The sequence below is a fragment of the Topomyia yanbarensis genome, chromosome 3, assembly GCF_030247195.1.
Source record: "Topomyia yanbarensis strain Yona2022 chromosome 3, ASM3024719v1, whole genome shotgun sequence".
NCBI classification, from domain to species: Eukaryota; Metazoa; Arthropoda; class Insecta; order Diptera; family Culicidae; genus Topomyia; species Topomyia yanbarensis.
Genome location: NC_080672.1, coordinates 375,316,973 through 375,340,207, shown reverse-complemented (window position 1 = coordinate 375,340,207; position 23,235 = coordinate 375,316,973). Strand labels below are relative to the sequence as shown.

General features: G+C 34.3%; 1 protein-coding gene across 7 annotated transcripts in view; it reads right to left on the bottom strand.

Moving 5' to 3' along the window:
* LOC131693655 (sodium channel protein 60E-like) overlaps positions 1-23,235 on the bottom strand; it is a 695,995-nt gene that overhangs the window by 634,312 nt on the left and 38,448 nt on the right. For 6 of the 7 annotated variants that reach the window (XM_058981667.1, XM_058981672.1, XM_058981670.1 and 3 more), the window contains exon 2: positions 1,418-3,193. In XM_058981667.1, the coding sequence (XP_058837650.1) occupies positions 1,418-1,451 (34 nt within the window). In that variant the 5' untranslated portion in view covers positions 1,452-3,193. Of the gene's footprint in view, positions 1-1,417; positions 3,194-3,302; positions 3,813-23,235 lie in introns of those variants that run through there. The other variant, XM_058981668.1, reaches the window with a different exon arrangement.

Here is a 23,235-nt window from a genome sequence, read left to right as displayed (position 1 = left end):
TTCATCTCGTGTTTCGTCTATTTGTCTGCGATACAGGGCTAGTACAACTGACACTGAAAATCTTTCCTGAGTTGGCGATTAATTTATGAGACAAAAAATCTTACACTCTGCATCGCCACTTCAGTGCACCAGCTTCACAAAAAGTCAAGATCATTCTGAGAAACAAAATTGAGGTAACGATTTAATCAATGAATCTCGTATTAAAAAAAAAATTGTGTTACACTGCTAGGAGGATTAATACGATAATTAGTAATCGTATATTGTCCAAAACTACAGGAAATCTTTTTTTTACCACTCTGACATATAATTAGGCTAAAAAATGTACCAAACAATGTTGGCCATGGATTTGGTTAGTTACGCCACTGTGCGGTGGACGAATTTGAATAACATTCAATAGCAGCCTATATGGATCTAGATCTGTATAGAGCCGATCGTAAAACTTCCCTTTAAAAACGAATCAGTCTACGGGGTCTAAAGTGATATTTAATCAATACAGTATTTTTTCATATAACATTTTGTTCATAGTTTTCTAAACTATTTTAAAACACAGTAATAGATTCAGAAATAATAAAGAGAATGAATTAACAAGTTTTGAGAAAAAAATACGCTTGAATTAAAACCGCTCTGGACCATGTGCTCTTATACATTTTTCAAAGAGAAGTTTTTCGATCGTGCTAAACACCAGATTTTCCCACAAAATGAATGATTAGTTTACTCTAAAATTCATTCACACAAACCTATTCTCAATTAGGTTGTTGCAAAGAGCTATAAAATTGTAATTTTTTCAAGGCAAAATCTGATTGCTTTTCAATGTATCGATTACAAATCTAAAAAATATCCTATTTTCAACCCCGCCCAAAGCTCTTTTAGAACTGAACAGAATTGGATTTTATCACATTATACAAGAGTTAGAGAGATTTTAAAATTTACGACCTATTTCTTCGAACCAATTTTCAATACTCGTTTTACCCCACTTCCCGCCAAAGTGATATTTGACCAAAGTCCATCCCATATATGCACAAACGAATACTGAAACTTTCTTCAAAATCGGAGAACGTCGATACGACCAGTGACAAAATTTAGAAAAACTGGCTCGTGATTGCTTGGTGTACGTTCTGGTCCAACTTGTGGGAGGGATGAATACTGTAGCTACTCTGTTCGATAAAGCAATTTCATTGGGTCAAGTTGGACGCGTTAATTCTTGTTAATATGCTTTCTGTCAAATGTATTAGAGGAAACATTATCTACGCATTTTCTGTCCCTACATTCGTTGCTTGTCGCTTATCGTAGCTTATTGGACAACACCTCTCGCAATAAATAGCCAGCGTCTCCACTAAACGGTGGTAATGGACATTCATCGTCCTTTATGCCACCGGCAACTAATTTTTTTTTAAAGCAACAAACAAGCATCACTTACCTTGACCGTCGCTAGGCGTCGTGGCGTCCGTCATTGTTGCGGCTGTTATTGCTTCTGTCGGTCCAGTATGGAACACATACACTTTTATTATTCTGCAGCTCACTCGGAATTCGTCCTAATTATCGGGAAAATGCTCACTAGTAACCACAATGCGGAAGCCAACGTTGGTTATTTGGTTACAAAGGGTAGCACAAGCAGAATTTAGTAGTTGTGGTGGTAGTAGTAGTAGTAATAGTGGTAGTAGTAGTTGTAGTAGTAATCGTTGAAACGCTATTAACATTAATGACCCAACTATCAGTGGTAGTACTAGCTGCACTAATGATCTTTCACAGTAATCAGCTTCTAATAGCTATACATTTTTTTCTGTAGAATAATATTTTATATGTGTTGTCATTGGTAAATGTCAAAAGTTTCGACAATGAGTTGTTATTATCAGTACACAGTTGAAAACTTAATTTTGTTGCACTATACAACTACTGAATAGATTGTATTCAGGATGAGCTTTTGACGTCGCGAAGAGTCGCCTCCTTTCTATTTCGATTAAAACTTTCACTTTTATCGATAATAACGGCGCTGATTGTTACCGGCGCTTATATGTTTACTATATGTTTTATATTATTTCGCTTAATAGCTGCAATTACAACTGGTTCCAGCAGATTTTTTCGCCTCTTCGAATCGTTTGCTTTTTTTTCTTCCACCCCACAAGTACTGCTGCCATTATGCGGTAGTTTGGAATTGCCTCGAAATGCTGCCTTTGCATGAGAACCACTCGCTGTATTACACAAGAAACACAAACACACAAACTTTTATACTCACACGAAGGGCTACGGATTAACTTTTTGTTTGGTTTGAAGCATTTTTGTTTCGCCAGCGTTGAATATTTGCTGGCTATAGCTAAACTAGGTATTTATTTTATTCTCTCTTCACTCTAGTTGTGAACGGTGAACTAACTTTAACTTGGTTTTGAACGAGCGAATTTTTTTTTTGGTTATTTATGCTAATCACCACTATTCGTTTCCTTTCGGCTAATTTGGCTTATATGGTAAATGCAGCACTTTCTTTGTACCGCTATTTAACGATTCATGATTAACTTTGCTAAAGAAAACTGATATACATGTTCTTTTTTTTGGATCCGGTTATACTCCTATGATGAACATCTACTAGCTAACAACATTTGCATTGGTACTATTAAACACTTTTCACAACAGTGGAACACTTTTGAAAGGGCGAAAGGACAGGTGCACAAAGTTCTATTTACACTGCTGGGGGAAGCATGCACGCACACGGAGTGGCACTAGCTAAGACCATGTCGGTTTGACACGATAATTATTACACTGGGACCTTCGGTAGCTCCATAAATCACCGAATTCAGAGAGTTTATTTTGGTATATTTACAATGCCGTCACACATTTACGGAACCGCACACATTTACAGGAAGTAGAGACCACAGTGACCGCACTTTGCTCGCTTGGTGGACTCCAGGATCTAGGTCACGTCAGATGTCGACGCCATTGCCATTGTTGGCATAATGATTCGTCGATTGACGAGTTACACCATTTCTATTGCCGAGCTTAGTTGCATAATTAATCATCGTTGTCACGCTTTTGATACACTTCCGTTCCGACTGCTACCTAAGCTATTGTTCTTCGATTCAATTCATCACACCGACGCTGTCGGTTATTGCTGCCAGTTCAAATCAGGCTGACGATTCATTTTGGAATAAAACATCGTCACACTTGAGTCAAGCACTAATTTTTCACAACAGCTGAGTTCCGCCTGTAATGGTAAAAGAGAGAAAGAGAGACAAAAAATTACATAAATCATTTATATCGACTCTATAAATTTATTGCACTGCGCTGTCAGCAGTAATTGCGTTATCACCAACCTTCACGCCTCATATGTGAATCAGGATCAGAATAACAGGGTCATGAAAATCAACATAATTACTGTATTTTATTGATTTCGAGTTGTGTCGTATCAACAAACCGCAAAAACGGTAACATTTTATGACTCGATTTTTGCTGGCAGCGCTGAAATTGATGGAGCCGCATGGCTATTTACTGAAAACACCGATATGTACCACCACAACAGCTCAGTCACGCATATCAAAGCTACTGTTTGCATCTAAACTAAAAATGCCAGCTCAGCTCCCCGTAATGAAGCTAGCTGGCTACTAGGGTTTAACTAACAAACCAAAACAAACAATCAACAGCGTCGTTATAAACACACAACGACCGAGCAAACTTCCAATCACACCGTTTCACTGCTTCCGTAACCAATTAGTAATGATGAAAAATCTTCCTTCTACAGGAACCCCCCTGGTGCGGGTAGGTCGTTGCTTGGTTCAATTTGGACACTGGAAGAGGTCCGACTTTCAGTGTTCGTTTGAATCGGTTCAATCTCGCAGTGGGAACTAAAATCAATTTCCTTCGCGCTGTAGCGCATATCCCCGTGCCATGGCGAGCCTGAAAATCGGTTGCGTGAAAATGAGAGCCATACACAATCCACGATCCGGGTTAAGCTTGAGAAAGAGAGCCTGACCGAGAGCGGTGCAGTGGTCGGTGTGTATCTTGCGGGAGACTGAGTTCCCTACCCCAAAAAAACCACTAAGGATTTGGTGCGCTCATCATGAAAGTTTTTTCGACTATGGTAAGTAGCTACGGTGGTGTAAACGGTACAGAAGCGTGTGGTTCTAGAGAAATACTAATTTGGTAGCGGATCAAAACAACTCTGAGAACTGGTTAACTGATAATTTGTTGATAATACGGTCGTCGATGAAAATCAATTCAATGTAAATTCTTCAAAAAAGTTTGGTAAACAAACTATTGTTTTGCTGATGCTATCAATTCAACTTAAAAAACTAATCCACGTAGCAGTGAGATGAGACATTTCCTACACATATCACTCACAGTATATTTCAGAACTCATGAGAAGTAGGCACCCAACTAGAGGTGGAAGTTTCGAGTACCGCACGAAGAAAACCACGAATAAAATAAAATAAATGAAATCAAAAAAGCAAAAAAAAGTTAGCAAATTCATAAAACATTTTACGCATTTTATGATTCAAATTTATAATTTAAATGAATGGAATTAGTTCCGCTCCTTAAATTAATAATTGGTCAATTTAGTGAACACCCGTTTTCATCAGCCCCCGATTTTGTTTGCCCCCAAACTTTGTCCGATTTTTGACCCGATTTTGTCAGCCTCATAGGAAAATCCAGAATATGGAAAATTAAAAACAATATTTTTTTTATTTTGCGCTGTAAGACCCCCTTAAGGTACCAAAAAAAAACCAAAAAATCAGAAACTAATATAAGGCTATTTCTAGGGACTAAAGAAAAACATTGCGACAACTACGGCTTATTGAAAAGAATGAAAAAATATATACAAATTTTGTCAATGGCACAGTTTTGTCAGTTATAGATTTACCAAGGGGCTGATAAAAACGGTGTATTAAAAACCCTGCATTAAAGAAATTTTAAAGTTAAAGTTAATAAATTAGGTTGACTCCAAATAACAAATTGGATGGAATGACTAAACAGAATTAATCAAATTATGGAATAAAATGAATAAAATAAACAAAAAGGATAAATTAAATTAATACAATAGGTAAAATAAATTAAACAAATAAAACAAATAAAACATGAAATGGATATTACGGATGAAATTATTAAAATCAATAACATGAATAGAATGAGTAAAATAGACAAAATGAATAGGATTTAAACAAATGGGTAGAAAGGAAAAAAACCAGAATAAAATGAATTAAATGATTAAAATGAATACTAAAAAAAATTATGCTATTAATAGAATAAATAAAATTATGTCAAATTTATAATTTGGGAGAAAGGAATATAATGAATGGCTGAAAAAATAGTAAGATTATTAAAATGAAGAAACTGGACAAAATATAAGAAACTAGAAAAAACGAATAAAATGCGTAGAATGAAAACAGTGAATAATATAAGTTAAATGAATGATCTGAAATGAATAAACTGATCAGAATGAATCCAAAGAATAAACAAAACCTGACTCAATCCACCTAACAGTGAGATGGAACATTTCTTACACATATCACTGTGAGATCATGCATTAGTTTGAAGAATTCATGCAAAATAGGCACCCAACTAGATGAACACAGTTTCGAATTCAGCACGAATAATACCTCGAATAATATTAATAAATTATAGAAAATCAATGAAACAAATGAAATTAAAAAAACTATTAAGATAAAACTTGGATAAAGAGTTATCAAATTCATAAAATGAGCATAATGATCAATACAAATCAAATTAATAGAATAGGTAAATCAAATTGATTCAGCTCATTGAGTGAAATATTAGGCTATAAATAATTTTTTTAAATTATGGAATAAATTAAATCGATTTAAACTAACAAATTGGATGAAATGAATAAAAGTAAGGTATGAAAAAAATCAATAAAATTAATAAAATGAAAAAACTGAATTCAATGAATGAAAAAAATAATGAAATTAATAAAATTAAGAAAATCAATAAAATGTTTAAACTAAATAAAAGGTATAGGATAAACGAAACGTATAAAATGAACAAAATATATGAAATGAATGAAATAAAAAATTGATAAAATGATTTATATTAATGAAATGAATAAAATGAGTAACTTCAAAAGATAGATGAAATGCATAAAAAGACTAAAATATGTACAAAATTTAATCAAGAAAACAAAACATAAACAAATAAAATTAGTACAATAAATAAAATAGCAAAAATAAATAAAACAAATAAAGTAAGTGAAACATAAAGATAAATATGGATTACATTATTAAAATCGATAAAATGAATGAAATAAACAAAATAAATAAAATTGGTAAAATGAAGAAAAAAGAAGAAAAAATAAACCATTACATTAAAATATGTTTATGTGAGGAAATCTAACCTTAATGTTATGGTTGTTGGAAAACGTTGTTTATAAACATCATAGGCATGCAGGGGTTAATAATATCAGTGAAACGAATGGAATGAATAAAATAAACAAAATGAGAGAAAATGATCAAGTGAATAAAAAGAAAAACATGAACAATAAAATGATTAAAATGAAAAATTAAACGAAATAAAAAATTAATTTGCGTTAAATTATTTATTTGGATATAACGAATAAACTGAATGACTGCAAAAATAGTCGGAATTTAAAAATTAAAAGGGAAATAAATACACGAAATGATTAAACTGATGAATGAATCCAAAGGATGAAACGAATAAAATAAATGAATTGAACTCAAATAAATTTAATGGATAAAAGAATGCTGAATGAAATAAATTTCTACTAAAAATAGTTATTGCACGAAATTTAAAAAAAAACTTAAATAAAGTAAATGAATAAAACGAATCGCTCAAATTTTAGAACCTTCTGAAACGTTTGGTAAAATCCCATTGTTTAAAAATGGCTGATTAATTACAATGCGCTTTCTAGTGTTTTTGTTCATTTCTGTTTTGACTATTTCTTTTTTTTTCTTTTCTTGACGATGTCGTTAAAGATTTTCTGGTATTTTTAATTAATTATCAGTAAACAGGAACGTTCAATTTGTTTTGGATTGCACAGGCGTCTTTATGGTCAAAGATTTCTGAAAAAAATATGAGCAAATATGGGCAACCGAAACTATAAGTTAGAACAATCATTATACTTGCATCCCGCATCGAGAGTTCAGGGGGTCTTTGGTAGACTTTTTATTCGGATCAAATTTGTGGATATTTTTGAACTTTGATCCATTTATTTTTCATAAAATTTCATTCCAATATAATAAATATGCTTATTCAATAATATCATTACAAAAAAGGTAATCTTAGAGTTCAGATGACATATTTGAACATATGTTTGATTCAAAATTCAATAGAGATACGAAAAGTTTAAAAATTCACGTGGAATGTATGTTTTCAAAATGTTTATCTTCAAATATCCATGTTACCTAGTTAAGTCTAATATATTTCTGAGACACCCAATGATTTTCTTGATTTTAGTATATATAAACACTTAGTATAGAATTAAATTGAATTTGAGTTGATGTAGTTTTCGATTTCTTTGGTCACATGCCTTCTCATAGTGCAACGATTCAAACGGAAATCAATACATCTTCAGAAGAAATCATGGTGTGAACATACATTAGTTATAGTTTTCTCATAATACAAACATTTTGCAAATTGTCGCAGGACCACAAATATTTTCTTTTCCAAGTAAGATGTAATATTAAATTTGTATCCAAAAATGAAAAAGTTTTAAAAAACACAGCAGACAAAAAATAGCTTCGTTTTCTGAAACCTACACAATTACATCGCACACATCAAATTAGTTTGGACTTCAACAAATGTTTCATTGTGCGAAATGGTGACTGATGGTTAGTGCCGTAACATTATTTTAATATTATTACACGACATTTTGATTTTTTACTTTCTTACTACAAATAACGCAACTGGTAATTTTTTCACCATGACCAGTATATCCTGAATCTTGCCAAAGAGGTCAAATTTCCACTAGAATTTTGGGATTCAAAAATAGATGCTCCCGTTGCTCCACGAGTACAATATGAATATGAATTAAATAAGAAATCTATTATTTCACTACTAGGTGGATTACATTGGATCTGTGTAATAATACACCATCCAACATCTACCTCACGGCTGAATGCACTGCTTAATCCAAGGGGTAGTAAATAAATCAACCGTGGAAAAAATCTTCAATTTGAAGGGAACTTACACAGTATTTTGTCTTTAACCCATTCATGCCCATGTTGTTTGTGGACAACAACGTTTTTAAACAGCTATAACTTTTGATTGTGGCAAGATTTTCTCACAAAAACAAGTAAAGCTAATAAATGGGACTATTGCCTTTCATTTTAGTATTAACAGTTACAAGAATCAGCTCTAGAACTGAAGTTATTACAATTAGTCTTATTGGATTCCGATGGAGCAGTGCTGCCATGGACAGTTTACGTTGACGACGGAAAATAAATTTTTCATATATCTTCGATACGTTGCAATATTATTGAAAACTGATAAAACTTGTAAATTTAGGCTCTCTTTATTTACGTTTCCCACGCAATTGGACTATTGTAAATATTCTAGGAGAATGGTATTTAGCATTGGAAGGTGAAAATTGAGCAGGTTCTAGCACTGCGGGGGAAACACCTATCTTTATGAAAAACAGCTCTTCGTGTTTCTTGATCCCACCGTTTTCAAGGAAAAATTGTTTTGAAACCTTACATGTAGTAGAAAAAAGTTGGGCATGAAAGGGTTAAATGAACTTACTAATTCATTTTTAAGAAATAGTTCATACATTATTCAGTAAATTCACATAATGATTTCAAAATAGAATTCCTTGAATCTCGTAGATGTGGTTTCATGATCTAATATTAAAAAACGATTTAGTTTCACCCTTAAAACAAATGCAAGTTAATGCTCGTTATGTAGCGGACTTATTTTTAGTTATTACGTGAGTGCGTTTCGACTTTGTCTCATCAGAAACCGACACTAACTTTTTATCGGAATAGATTAGCGCCGCCTTGACGCAAATCCCTAAAACTAAAACACACTTTGTGTTTCAATTGAATGACTGGTCAAACGTGATGTCCCGTCCAAGCAGAAGTTCAGTTTATGCCGATAAGACACAGTGAAGCCGAGACTTGTCTTGGCTTAGCAGGCCTATGCGAAGCACTATGCTATATTTCATAAAAGAAAAAAAAACCGGCGCTAATCTATTCCGACAAAAAGTTAGTGTCGATTTCTGATGAGACGAAGTCGAAATACACCCATGTAATAAGTAAGGATTTGTGCCCTTCAAGTGCAAAGACTGGTTTTACCAAAAATTTTCGTCCTAGTGAGAAATTTTGGTGTTTACCAATTTTTTCCTCCTTACAATGGAATATAGTATAGTTAGTTAGTTATTGAAAATTGGACTGAAAATATAAAATGTTCATTATCAGACTTCCCATGAACATCGACAAGTTTGTACCTTAGTGCAAAATTTCGTGCACGCGTTCAACCTCAAACATACTTCGCACTCAAGCGAACGATGTACAAACTCTAGTTCAAACATCCGTGTACGTAAACCGGGTGCATACACGAGAACGACTCGCACAAGGCGAAAAGAGTTAACGCTAGTGTTGATGAGAGCGAGAAAGAGAACACTGGTGCCACGAACCTGTGGGTACGTACACCGTGTACGTGCATGAAGTTCGGTTGTGCATGCGAACATGTGCACGTGTTTTGGTATGAAATAGCGTGTTTGAGTTCGTACCCAAAGTGTGGGTTTAATATGAGCACAGAACCAGAGCGAACAATGTGTACGATATTCATTTGGAAAGACTGTTTATTATCTTCGTCGTTCGTGAACGGATTTTGATAATCTATAGCTTGTTAGAAAGGTATTTTTATAAGTATTTTATGTCCTTTACGGGGCCAAATTACATTTTTCGGAAGTAATACGTTTAAAACATGTTATATTTTGACAAAATCACCTATATCTCAGCATGTAACCAACATATCATAAATCAAAAAAGCCATTGCATTTCTGAGATCATTAGACGACATTAGTATTCATATATATAGACACACACACATACAGACATTGTTCCAATTTATCGAGCTGCGCCGATTGGTATATAAATGTATACCAATGTATAAATGTATATAAAAAAATTAAAGAAACCCCTATCGTTCCAGTATTTGTATTCATAGGAAAGGTTTCTCGTATTGTACGATGAACATACTTTTTAAATTTTTTATTTACCTTTTCAATGTCAACAAAAGGTGTCTTTAATTATTTTACATACAGTATAAGACACGGCTCTTCGGGCCGTGGCATACACAATTCTTTTATACAATTCTTTTTAAGGAAATGTGAAACTGTTCAAATTTAGTATTTTACTTTAATGATTTTATAAAGACTTGTAGTTCTCTACAAAGTTGTAAAGAATCAAATTTTTCATCACATGAACTAGTTGTATTAAAAAACTTAAGTTTTCAAACAAACTACTTTACAATAGAAAATTGTTCTGGACCTCAGATCATGGCCAGCGCATGATTTGGAAAACTAAAAATTTTACCTTTTTCACCCGATCATAGTAAACATAAACATCACATACATGAAACTACCTCAACAATTGTTAGAAGGAGAGCGCCCAGAATTGCGCTCGCAAGAAATAACCATGAGTAGGCTAACAACTGGCAATGACTAGTTTCACAACAAACATTGCATTGTCACGAGCAGAATTTTATATTCACTTGAAAACAAAATCTCTGCAAGCACCAATTAGTTGAATAACTTGAAATAATTGAATAGTTTTACCTAAAATTGCATGACAATAATTTTCAAGTTTGTGTTTTCATTTGGCCGCACTGCTGATTCTGTGTGCTGGTTGCAAAAAGATTGGTTTGATTGAGGTAGTTTATCTAAAGCAAACATGGCGAAAAACGAAACCTGCGTATTGTTGAATCGCGTGTTATAACACTAATGAAAAATATAACATGAACTTTTTTGTGCACACCTTTTATAACCAAATTGATATTCACCCTTATTTTTGTTTACGACGAATGCAAGATTCGTTCGAAAGTGGTTTGTATTCCCGTTTACGACAGCAAAATCAAATGGGCTAACTATTCGTTCTAATCTCGAATTCATCGTAAACAAGAATAAGGGTGATTGTCATTATCTCATATGCTTGGTTCGGAATAAAGAGGTGCGAATAGACACATTAACCTAGTTTTGATCTATCGAAAAAATGATTACAAGACTTTTCTTTACTACTTTAATTTTACTATCTGAAAATTTGGTTTTCATGGTTCGAGATAGAGTTTCAAGTTAAAAGTTGTTTTAAATTTTTTTTAGCGAAAACACTAAGTTTTACAAAAAAAACTACGAAAATTGGGGTGTTTCTTAAAAATGCTTTTATTTTATTATTCCTTAATCTAAGTGCAGTATTCACTATAACATATCACCTTTTTATTTCGAGTATAGAAGTTTTAACCTTAAGGTCATTTGCCTCTTTGAGTTAGAAAAACCTCTTATGAAAATTTTCTAACCCTATGTGCGGGGTCGGGTCTCGAACCCAGGTACGCAGCGTACAAGGCAATCGATTTATCAACTACGCTACGCCCACCCCCAACATATCACTATATTAGTGAGTGATTGTTTTTATTGAGATACTCCTTCTTAGTCGGGCACTCCACTTCGTATGGATCATAAGGTCATGAGGTCATAAGACACATTCCAGCGTTAGGGGACAACGTTTGCACGCATTATGCAACTGTTAACAGCTTGTCGTTTGAAAAATCCTACGATGTACGCTCAAAACACTTAATTGAATACTTTAAAAATCCTAACACAACGTTGATGTTATGGGTTCGATATTTTTCAGGTTGTCATTTCATTCTGAGAGGTGAAAATGTCGCGTTAGGGGACAACAGAGCAAAATATTGATTTTCCAACCTACACTTGTGTTTATCAACAAACCTACTCTATGTTAAACTTTAGAGCATCCGTTTGTTCTAGAAATTTGATCATCGATAGTCACAGAACAATACTGTATACTTATATTTACGTGCTTTCATGAAATTTTTTTCACGACCGTTGCAAACGCTGCGTTAGGGGACAACACCAAAATGAACACAAACGGTTGCATATGAAATGTTGTCCCCTAACGCGACCGAAGCGTTTGTTGAAGCTCAAGCAAAGCTAATTATATTACCTCTAGACATGTAAATAACTCAAAACAAAGATTTGAAATGCCAAACTAGATGTATTTCTAGTTTCACCTTCATGTGTATTTGACAAATGATATTTGGAAATCAAATTAATATGGATTGAGAACAGGCCACACAGCATACCACAGTGTGGCCCGGTATAAAAGAGATTGTAGACCACAATCGCCACTTTCTAATGGTTCGAAAAAGGTGGTTTCAAGTAGTTTTGGTAAGTTGAATACATTATTGACATCGGAAAATATATTAAAAAAAATAACTGTTTATTAGGGTGACTCAACATTTTTTTTATTTTGTTGACCAAATAAGTTTTTTCAAGCAATTTTAATGCGCTGACTTTGTTTTTTGACATTATAAAATCTTGAAAATAAAATTGACTGTTGATTAGGGCAGATCAAAAAACGTCATTAGGGTGGTTCAATATTTCTTTTCTTGTTGCGTTAAAAATAAACAAATGTGACACTGAAGCAACTCTGCAAAGGTAAGACTGTCAAACGATTATACTCAGTCAAGCAGTTATGATATTTACATATTTTATATAATGTCGTGAAAAACCAGTAATACGGTTGAAGTAAAGATTTCGAAATAGCATATCACCCTTCCAGTTCAACCTCTGGCGTTTGTTCAACCGTTTCTACTCATAGATCTGCAAGAAGACACTTAATAGTTATGATTGCGGAAATTAATCAAAATGCAGCCGTTTTACGCGTTTTTTGGAAAAGAAGGGAAAGACGTAACTTTTGGAAAATTTAGATATATTTCAGTATAAAAAATTGTTAAAAATCTGCACACAATTGCGGTCTTATGGATCAGCTGGCCGGCTTGTCACTGAATTATCTAAATGATAGAAAACTGGAGAATTTCGTGAAATTGTATCTTTTATTTGCGAATTCTGAGAAATGCGTATCCTCGATAAAATTTTGACTTAAACGTGCTATAAAAACTTTAAAAAGCTGTGTTAAACTACGATGTTTGGTTCAGGTAGAAGAAAATGAATTTCTAAAAGACAAACCGTGGTTTGTTCCAAGTGGTCAATAATTATAAACTGTGAAGTCCCGTTCCAATTTTTTTTTCAAAAATTTCTCCACGGTGATTTAGTTGGAACCCTAAATCTCCTCCATCTTTTTATTTGTTCTGCTCCCAAACCTATTGGGAAAAATTCGATCAAAAATGTCCGTTTTCACTTAAAAGATGCAAATTTTCACAAATTTCACAAAACTTTCGACTTTCGAATCATTTTTTCAAAAATTTCCAAGTCCTTGGATCTAAAAAATTTTATAATTTGTTTTCAGCAGTTTTCGTTTGTTTTGAGACTAGATGTTGATGTTTCATGCTATTTTTAGACATATTTCGACAAAATGTACTCCCCCCTTTGAATTTTTTCTTATATTATGAAAACAATATTCAAACGCCGCACCCCCTTAATGATGTCCGATTGGGCTAAAAACTTGCATAGATTACTTTTTCGATGTAATAAGCATTTTATGTAAGACGAAAATTTATGCGTTATGCATTATTTATGTATTATGAATCTTTATGCGAAAATTTAAGATGACCATTTTTATTGCTATCTTGCCTCTTGAACACCCCTAGTTCTCCATAAAAACTTTGGTTTTAAACTGTGAAGCCCCGTTCCAATTTTTTTCAAAAATTTCTTCACCAAGGGTTTCCTGGGACCCAAAACTTTCGCCATTTTTTTTCGTTCTGCTCCCCGATCGTGTGTTGAACAGTGTTATCCTGTCAATCTGAAAGAATATTTACGGAGAACAAGTGAGTGTTATTCCCTATGACCAAATTCTTCCGTGCGCTCTCATACTTGTTTGGCATATTGCATTTCATTCCATATCATTGATCCCTTTTCTGAAATTGTTGATTTATCCTTAAATAGTTTATCCATTGATAGATGTAATAAAAACTCGAATATTTTGCGATATTATAAGATAGGCCTTCCCCTTAATGGCATTACCCCCCCCCCCCCTCTCTTTCCACCCCTTAGGCCATTCATACCACTGCATGGCTGCGCTATTTCTGAAATAGGTTGCTTATATCTTTTATGTCTATATCCAGTTTTGTAGGCTCCTAAAGTATCTCTGCAGAAGGATTTACCGTAGTGTGACGGAAAGCGTTAGGGGACAACACTTCAGTGCACCCCTATGAAAGAACGATTTAAAAGTTTGTTATATACAAATAGCACATTTTTAGAAAGGTATTGATGAGTACTAAAAGCTTCTGAAAATATTTCATAGATATCGTGCATTGTTTTCGCGAAAAACTGAAAAAACATGATTTTTGCGTTAGGGGACAACGCAAAAATGGCCAATTTTTGCCCCTTTTTTATCCGGCAATCCATTTACTCAAAAAATCTACGTCCAATGATGAAATCTTTGTACAATATGTATACAATAAAATGGCATTTAAGATTACTCCAAATTAATTTTATTACGAACATACCGGTGTGGTACGGGAAAATATATTAAATTATTAAAAACGAGACTTAAATGTATTACTGGTTTTTATCGCTCGTCAATAAAATTCTTTTAAAAACCTATATCAATATATTTCAGAACAACTTTTACTTATACTGGCAGATTTATTTTCATGAGGTAAGCGATACAAGTGCGTGGAATGTGTCATAAGAGTTTTATTGGTTGTTTGGATTTTCAGACCAAATATCAAACAGCTACAGTGTTTTTTGCTTCTTTCATTTGAAAGTGATATATTTTTAACAGTAAATAGAAAATATTTTTGAAGAAGTAATGTAAAATATAATAGAATATCATTAATGTCACTCTTGGTGATGTGTGCTGAAAAGTATAATATTTCATATGATAAAAACGATATTTAATGTTAAGTGGCCAAATCGATGACAATGATATTTGAGAATGCACTATGCTCACTAGACTGCCCAGAAAAATAATGAATTTTTGAAAACTCAATCGGCCCACCCCTGAGTCAATTCCTAGTCCCACCAGGAGTACTTGCTCCAAATTTGAAGCAAATCGGACAAGTCTAGCTACCGGACCAACGTGCTTGAAGTTTGTATGGGATTTTTCGACAATTTACATGGAGAAAACCCACTTGCTCACATTTTCGTCGCTAGGTGGCACTGTATACATCAGATTATCACCAAAAGTCAAACTTAAGAAGATAATTTTATTATCTACAACTTTGTTGAAGACTGCAAAGCGATCCGACTCCAATAGGAAAAGTTATTAAACTTTTAACGAAGTGATGTCTGAGTCAGTTTTGCATGGGGCTTAGCAGTGCATGAGTGTATCAGTACTAGGTTCTAACAAACTAAACATTTTTGTGGATTAATGGTTAGATTTAGCTGAATAGTATGTTCGGAAGAATTGCAGTACATAATACGAGTTATGTTTTGGTTAGAAAATTTTAGTTCAATCTGTGACCGCATAGATGGCGCCAACACTAACTTTTCAACGGAGAGAGATAGAATATCGAGATGTTTGGAAGAATTACTGCAATATTCTTGTTCTACAACTTTGTAGAAGACATCTAATTTCTATCTCTCTTCGTTGAAAAGTTAGTGTTGGCGCCATCTATGCGGTCAGATGTGGAACTACAATTTTCTAACCAAAACATAACTCGTATTATGTACTACAATTCTTCCGAACATACTATTCAGCTAAATCTAACCATTATTCCATAAAAATGTTTAGTTTGTTAGAACCTAGTACTGATACACTACCATGCACTGCTAGGCCCCATGCAAAACTGACTCAGACATCACTTCGTTAAAAGTTTAATAACTTTTCCTATTGGAGACGGATCGCTTTGCAGTCTTCAACAAAGTTGTAGATAATACAATTATCTTCTTAAGTTTCACTTTTGGTGATAATCTGATGTATACAGTGCCACCTAGCGGCGAAAATGTGAGCAAGTGGGTTTTCTCCATGTAAATTGTCGTAAAATCCCATACAAACTTCAAGCACGTTGGTCCGGTAGCTAGACTTGTTCGATTTGGCTCAAATTTGGAGCAGACACTCCTGGTGGGACTAGGAATCGACTCAGGGGTGGGCCGATGGGGGTCATTTTTTTCTGTCACTCTAATGCTTACCTTAGTGGAGAAAAGTTTCGGTAAAAACTAATTTTCCTTCACTAAATAGAAAATTATTTAAAACCATTTTTGCGTGTGAAGAACACAAAACCTATAAGTAATGCTCAGAAACACAAATAGTGTTTTCGTTGTTTGGAGCTAGCATCAGTCCGGCGGTAGCTTAGTCCTGTCACTCAATTTGTGTCGGATTCTGATGAGACGAATTCGAAACGCAAATTCCACAACTAATATTTGAGAATGTTTTATTTTCCAAGTACAAGTCCCCGCTTATTAGTTGGTGTATTGGAACAAACTATGCCCACAGGTCACCTTAGTGTAAAGTCAAAACTGCAAAAGTTATCTGAATAAAATCGTTTTTGAGGTACACCCCAAATCTTACTTTTGGATTTCTGTGTAATGGAAAGTATAAAAGATAGAACTTGCATAGCTGCTGCAAATTTGTATAAAATGTTTTATTCTACGACGCAGTAGATCTCTATCTTGAGCCGTTCAAAAGTTCAATTTAAGATCCTGAAATTAGAGAGCCAACCTGGTTGCTATTTAAACGAAAACAAAAGCCTTGCAAAGTACAATAACTTTCCTGAACAAATTACAAGGCTAATTTATTTGGTTCTAATACAAAGTTGAAATTCTTGCTAAATTCACATTCTGGAGCACTGTGAAATATTGTGAATGGAATTCCAGAAGCATTCCAAACCGGCTTTTCGGATTTACAGACTGCGTTGAACTACAACTAATACCTGTTTCATATAGAAATTTTTAAATAATAAATGTTGAAGATGATCAATTATTCGGTAAATAGACGACTTTTCGCGATTCATGATCCTCTTTCACTCCTCAAATCTTTTTTAATGACGAACCAAATACTGTCTTCCCTATGTTATGATTCATGCTCCATTTGCAAACTCACAATTCACATGACCGATAGTAGAAAGACATTACCAATATCACATCATTCTAAGTCAATAGAATAATAAAAGAACCGAAAAAACCTTTATTCAATTGTTCACGAGCTTGAAATCGAAAATTATCATTTCTCTCGTCGTAAACATAATGACGGTTGTTGATAAAAGAATGCTACAAAATACCTAGTATCCTTCCGAACGGCGACGGTAGATGATGGGAAGCCCATCCCGCAACGAGAGGGTGATGATGCCGTTAATGGAGCGTGGAAGAAATTTCTATGTTCGCTTTTCCTCAAAAGTACCGAAGCACCCCCTCTTCCTCGATAAGAACGTATGTTCGTACGTACATAGTTATACCAAACCGAGGCCGAGAACTGGAGCAGCCAGACTGGCAGTCGACGGAAGGAAGCGCCAAGTAAGTGAATCGACGACAAAGCCGTCGAAGAAGAATTTATCGTGGAAACTAATATTCCCAGCAACGACAACGACAACGGGCGACGATGCTCCTACACAGGCAGTCAGCTGATACGAGTGGGCGGGGCGGAAAACTTGTTGTCTCTGTGCAGGAAACTGGTTGGAAGACGAAGCTTTCGAGAACGGATACATTTTTCCTTATTATCATTTTTATTTTTATTTTCATTCCTGGTGCTCTTCAGCCATCGTTACTCGAATGCATCCTTTGTGCCATCCGTCGGAAGCTTCGGAGGTCGACATGGGAAGATTATTTCTTACTGCATATGACGCGCGGGCTGCATGTATTGGCTCGATTCACTCACTATACGAGCGGTTATATTTGCATGTCATTTCGAAATGTAACTAGTTTTCCGGGGGCATCAAATTCGAATTTATTTCTCAATCAATATCATCACTAAGGCAAACATTTTGGATCTATATTGATTTTGAATCGATGCGGCATTGATATTTGCTGTCTTACATTTTATTTCGAAGGTTGGTTCGATGCAAGAAAATGCAGCTGTCGTGAGATGCTTTTTATACTCGTACCCAATCCATAAATCCCGCCTGTAAAATAAGCAGCCGTCAAACGAAAAACGTCCAGCCCAAATATACCATTTCTATTGATGCTCGTTTTTATTGGATTGGCAAATAAAAATAACTCACCGCATGTGTCATTCCAACGCCCATTACGTATTGATCCCTTTCACTAATGCTTCCTGATGCTGCAGACTGTGGTTCGTTCGGTCCGACAAAAATCTACGGAAACCGTCTCCAGTCACAGCCGTCATGATTCCTCCGTTCGAACGTATCGCCTTGTATCAGTGATAAGGTGATTTCCTTGAAGCAAACAAGTGGCAGTTTATCAACTCGACCCACAATTCATTGCAAAAGTAGGTCTGACAGTGTTCGGGCGTCGTTTTTTCGGTTTGGTAGAACCGACGATAAGAAATAACACAACAGCAACAACCGGAATAAGCGATAAGGTTATGGAGCTAAATATCAACTAGAGAAGAAAAAATAAATTCGGAAGGGTCTCGATTTGTGTAAAAAAGATGAAGTATCCACAAACTTTATTATCTCATGGTAGGATGCTTTTGGTCGACGGATCAATCCTTCTTTTTATGGGCACATCTGTTCTTTTTGGCCTCCTATACACATCCGCCGATTTATTTCGGATTGATGATAAGGCGAAAGGATAGGTGAAAAGTGTGCGTGTGTGATAGAGGAGAGTTTTCCGCCTTTTTAGAGCAGATGTAGTAAAATGGAAGATAATTTATTTATGCAGCCCTTCACTTTGAAATGATTCGTGTAATATGGTCATAATTTTACCCTTCTTCTTTACCTCTCGTCGAATCGTGTTGGACTTAGGAACAAAGGGTTTGAGATTTTTAGGTGGTTGGAGATATTCTAGAACCAATCCTGTTCTTCAGTTGATTTGTTCGATTAAAAGAATAAGTTAATAGTTGCACACAAACTCCCGTCAGAAGACGTATTTTTACTCTGAAACGATTTTGCTAGACTTTTTTTAACATCGCACTAACGAGATTGCCAAATTTTTAGTTTTATTTGGAATTTTATTTTTTTGTTTTATTTGACAGAGAAATGATTGCTGCACGAATACGGATGAATTCTATTCCTATGAAAAAATCAACAAATTTTTCAAACTATGTCCCTTAATGCTTCTGCCAATAAATGGTAATACAATTTGTAAACATATTATCTGTTGGATTGGATTTCAAGACAGCGTACGACTCAGTCGAATGAAACAAACATAACTTTCCAACAAAACTAGTTAAGCTGATTCGTATGTCGCTGGATGATCAACATCAATTAAACTTCAGTGAAATGCTCCAACCCATACCCTTTTCCTGGGCTTTAAAGTTCCTGGAAGAAGACGATTCTCATCCGTCGCACCAGCGAGATGACATCATCAGCCTTCTCCAACATATTCCGTCCGTCATCTCGTTGTACAAAATTGGTAACTGAATTAAATCAGAACATCATGGTTCAAGGATAGAAAAATGGTTGGTGCATTTTGCCGGAGCCCAAAAGGCTACAGGTTCGATCCTGCCTCAGGGCGATCTTTTCACAGCATTTCATTTCCATCGGTTGAACATTGAGTCAAAATTACCCAAACTGGCAACCCAAAGCAGGTAAAATTGCAATTTCAATGAAAAATCCATTTTTCGGTAGTACTTGCCATTGTGAAATCAAATCCAGATGGATATTGCAAAAAAAATTGACGTAAACATTAACATTGACGGTTTCTATCCCGTTTAGTGTTAAAAAATGAATTGTGGGCGGCCCAATTGACCGACTCCAACGATTAAATCAGCAATGAAATCTTCAAGAAATTTGGCCCCCATTTGATATTAAAAATACAAGTAAAAACAAAAAATTTGAACGCTTACCAAAAGTTTTCTACCATTTGGATTTGGATTAACGTTGAAAACAATTTGCTCAAAATTACCATTTTTAGGTGTATCAATAACACTGTTCAACACAAGATCGGGGAGCAGAACGCAAAAAATGGCGAAAATTTGGGGTCCCAGGAAACACCTGGTGAAGAAATTTTTGAAAAAAATGGAACGGGGCTTCACAGTTAACAAAAATTTTGTGAAATTTTAAAAATAACTTAATCTTTTAGGTGATAATGGGTATTTTTGATCGAATTTTGCCAAAAAACTGGGCGTGGGAGTAAAACAAATAAAAAGATGGCAGGAGTTACAATAAATGCAATAAACAAAAATTACAACTTCTTACGTTTCTTATTAATGTATAGGATTCGCCTAAACTTTGAGACCATGATTTTAACATTTTTACGTGGACCAAGCCATATACCAATCGACTCAGTGGATTTTAAATTCAACTTGTTTTTTCTTCGATAGTGCTACCAACAGTCTTTCAATTTTTCCAATAAAATTTGCATAAACCTTGAAAAATAATCACGAACTTGGCTCACTTTTTCCCTCAAATTTGTATATAACCCCTTAAGATATTCCACGCCGAATGCAGTCGCGCGCAGATTTCGAACAACGGATTGAAGGTACCGCAAACCCGTATGGACCAACATGGCTATTGCAGCTTTCGTCGCATTATGAAACGACAATGATTGGAAACGTGACAAGTAGGCGTGTTAAAGGGTTATACAGGGTGTTTGGTTCATGGTTAAGAATCTCTCGGGGGATGATAGACTATCATACTTGGAGAAAAAAATTGTTCTACACATACCCTCAAATCTCAACCGTTACAGAGTTATTGAACTTTTTGTGTAAAAAACTCATTTGCCTTAAAATACCTCTAACTTTAAACGTATACCTTGTATTTTAAATATTTTAGTTCCATTCGAAAGGTGAGAAAATTTCCTATTGAATGATGTTCTCATATCTTTTAGCTAATTAGTTTTAATTACCTTTAAGCTGTAAAGTAGTTAAAAGTTAGTTTTTTTGAGTAGGTTTTTGCTAATTTTCTCGAAATAATAAAGTATGATTATAGCAATATCCATTATCCAAAAGTTGGGTTTTAGGACGATTCATAATTTGTTCTTGGACGTCATATTCCTATCTCTTCTCATTTCTTTGTAATTTCATTACTATACTTTTCCTGTAACCGACTGGCAAGTGCTTAAAAGACTCTAACCTAAAAAACATGCTTTATATCGCTGTTTACAAGATTTCGTTGGAAAGCTGAGAAAATGTCCTATCAGTGTATGTACAAATATCTTTTAGTTAAGTGTACTAAATGGTTTTTTACTTACGAAATAACTCAAAATTTGTGTTTTTTGGAGAGTTTTTTAATTATTCTAATTATTAATCAACAAAATTAATAGTTACTCTTGTTCATTTGATGTCCGTTAATGTTCTCTATAACTTTTTATTTGACACTTTGTCTATATTTCTTTTCATTTTGCTGCTATTTAATAGTTAACACAGCATGACCCCGCCACAAATGTAGTGAGTTCGAAATCGTTATTTTTGCATATGAAACGATATGATAAAAACGATTTTGCGTCGAAACCAAAAGAGATAATTGGATGGAATCAAAGAAAGAACTGTGGAACTTGCTAAGATGCATTATTTCCATGATAATAATGGTGATGTTTATTATTTACTATTTTAATAGCGGTAAGCTTGAATCTAGTTGGTACCGCCACACGGTACTATCTTTGATTTTAGGCCTGAGTTTAGTCCGGCCTAAGACGTTAGTACCTGTCATTGCAGAAATGGCTGCATCCTGAAGCCAAATGAAAACAGTGTAAAAGGCCGCCATGTTCCTCTTGCATACATCTCAATAATTTGAATCAACTTTTCGAACTTTATGTGCAATATTATGGCCCATGTTGCACACAAACCATATGAGGGCAAGTAAGCAAGTTTTATCCCGTACGAAAAACAGGTGTAATCGAATTTTAAATGCATTTTTTTAAATATTCTTTATCGTCCTATATCTAGAAGGTGCTACACGCTCATTTCAAAACGCCACATCGAAGAGTTATATTGCAGGTTAGCAGAAGTTGAATCATATTGAAACAAACTGTCGAACGAAATTTTATAATTGGATTCAGAGTTGAAATTTTTTTTCGTTCGTTAGTTTACCTATGGCTATCAAAATGAGTGCAGTTTAACTTGCTCACAATTTTTTAGTTATTTTTACATGACGAGAATATATAATCACGATTTGTTCCCTTTTCTAGTTGTATCTTCTCACAAAGAACACCATAAGCAAGTGGAAGTTTATTATATTTTTACTGCTTTTGAAAGAGTTCAAAACTAAGATTGAATAAAAAATTGTAAATGCCTAAATAACACTTTTAAATATGACGGCAAACAAACTGTTACAAATATTCTGATTTTGATCGTTATTTAAATGTTATCGGAGCTTGCTTGTATTGCTTCGTAATTTATAATTTTCTAGCATATCTTAAACGATTTGCATTTCCGCTGTAGTACAAATTTTCGTTTAATTCTTTATGATAGAACAGATATGCACAGGGTATGAAAGAGCTGTGAAAGCTGAGACTAGACAGATGACTTGACAAAATGACGCAAAAAGTTGAATACGGAAAAATCGCTTAAATCGTGTCGGAACTTGAGGGGGGTTGTGTAATGTATTATCGGCAAAAAAATGGATACTTTAATTTTTTTCGATGCAAAGATTCTTTGTCTTTTCAGTCAGGAGCCACATCGAAATCTTGTTTTGCGGTATACACCATAACTCAAAATCTACTGGACAAACGTTGAGACGTTTGCACAGTTGTTTTTTCACAGCATTTCAAAAGTAATTAAGGGATCTTTTATTTTTTGGTCGATTTTCGATTTTTTCGTAGTACTTTGAAACCAAAGTCCGATTATTGCTAAAACAACGATTAACATGTTATTGTAAAATAATAATATTTAGCAGTTTGCAAAAAGCTCTTGTAGTTGCCTGGACAATGATGTGAAGAAGAAGAATTGTGCAAAATTCAGAACGATTGGTCCAAGAAATTTTGTCTGCATCCAGTATCAGATTCAATTTGTAAATTTATAATTGTCAATTCATTATCAGACAGATGGCAGACTATAAGAAGTAACTAATTATAATTTTTATTAATTAAAATTACTGGACTTTTGGTATTTTAGGCATGATTGGATAATCGTGCTGATAATTTAA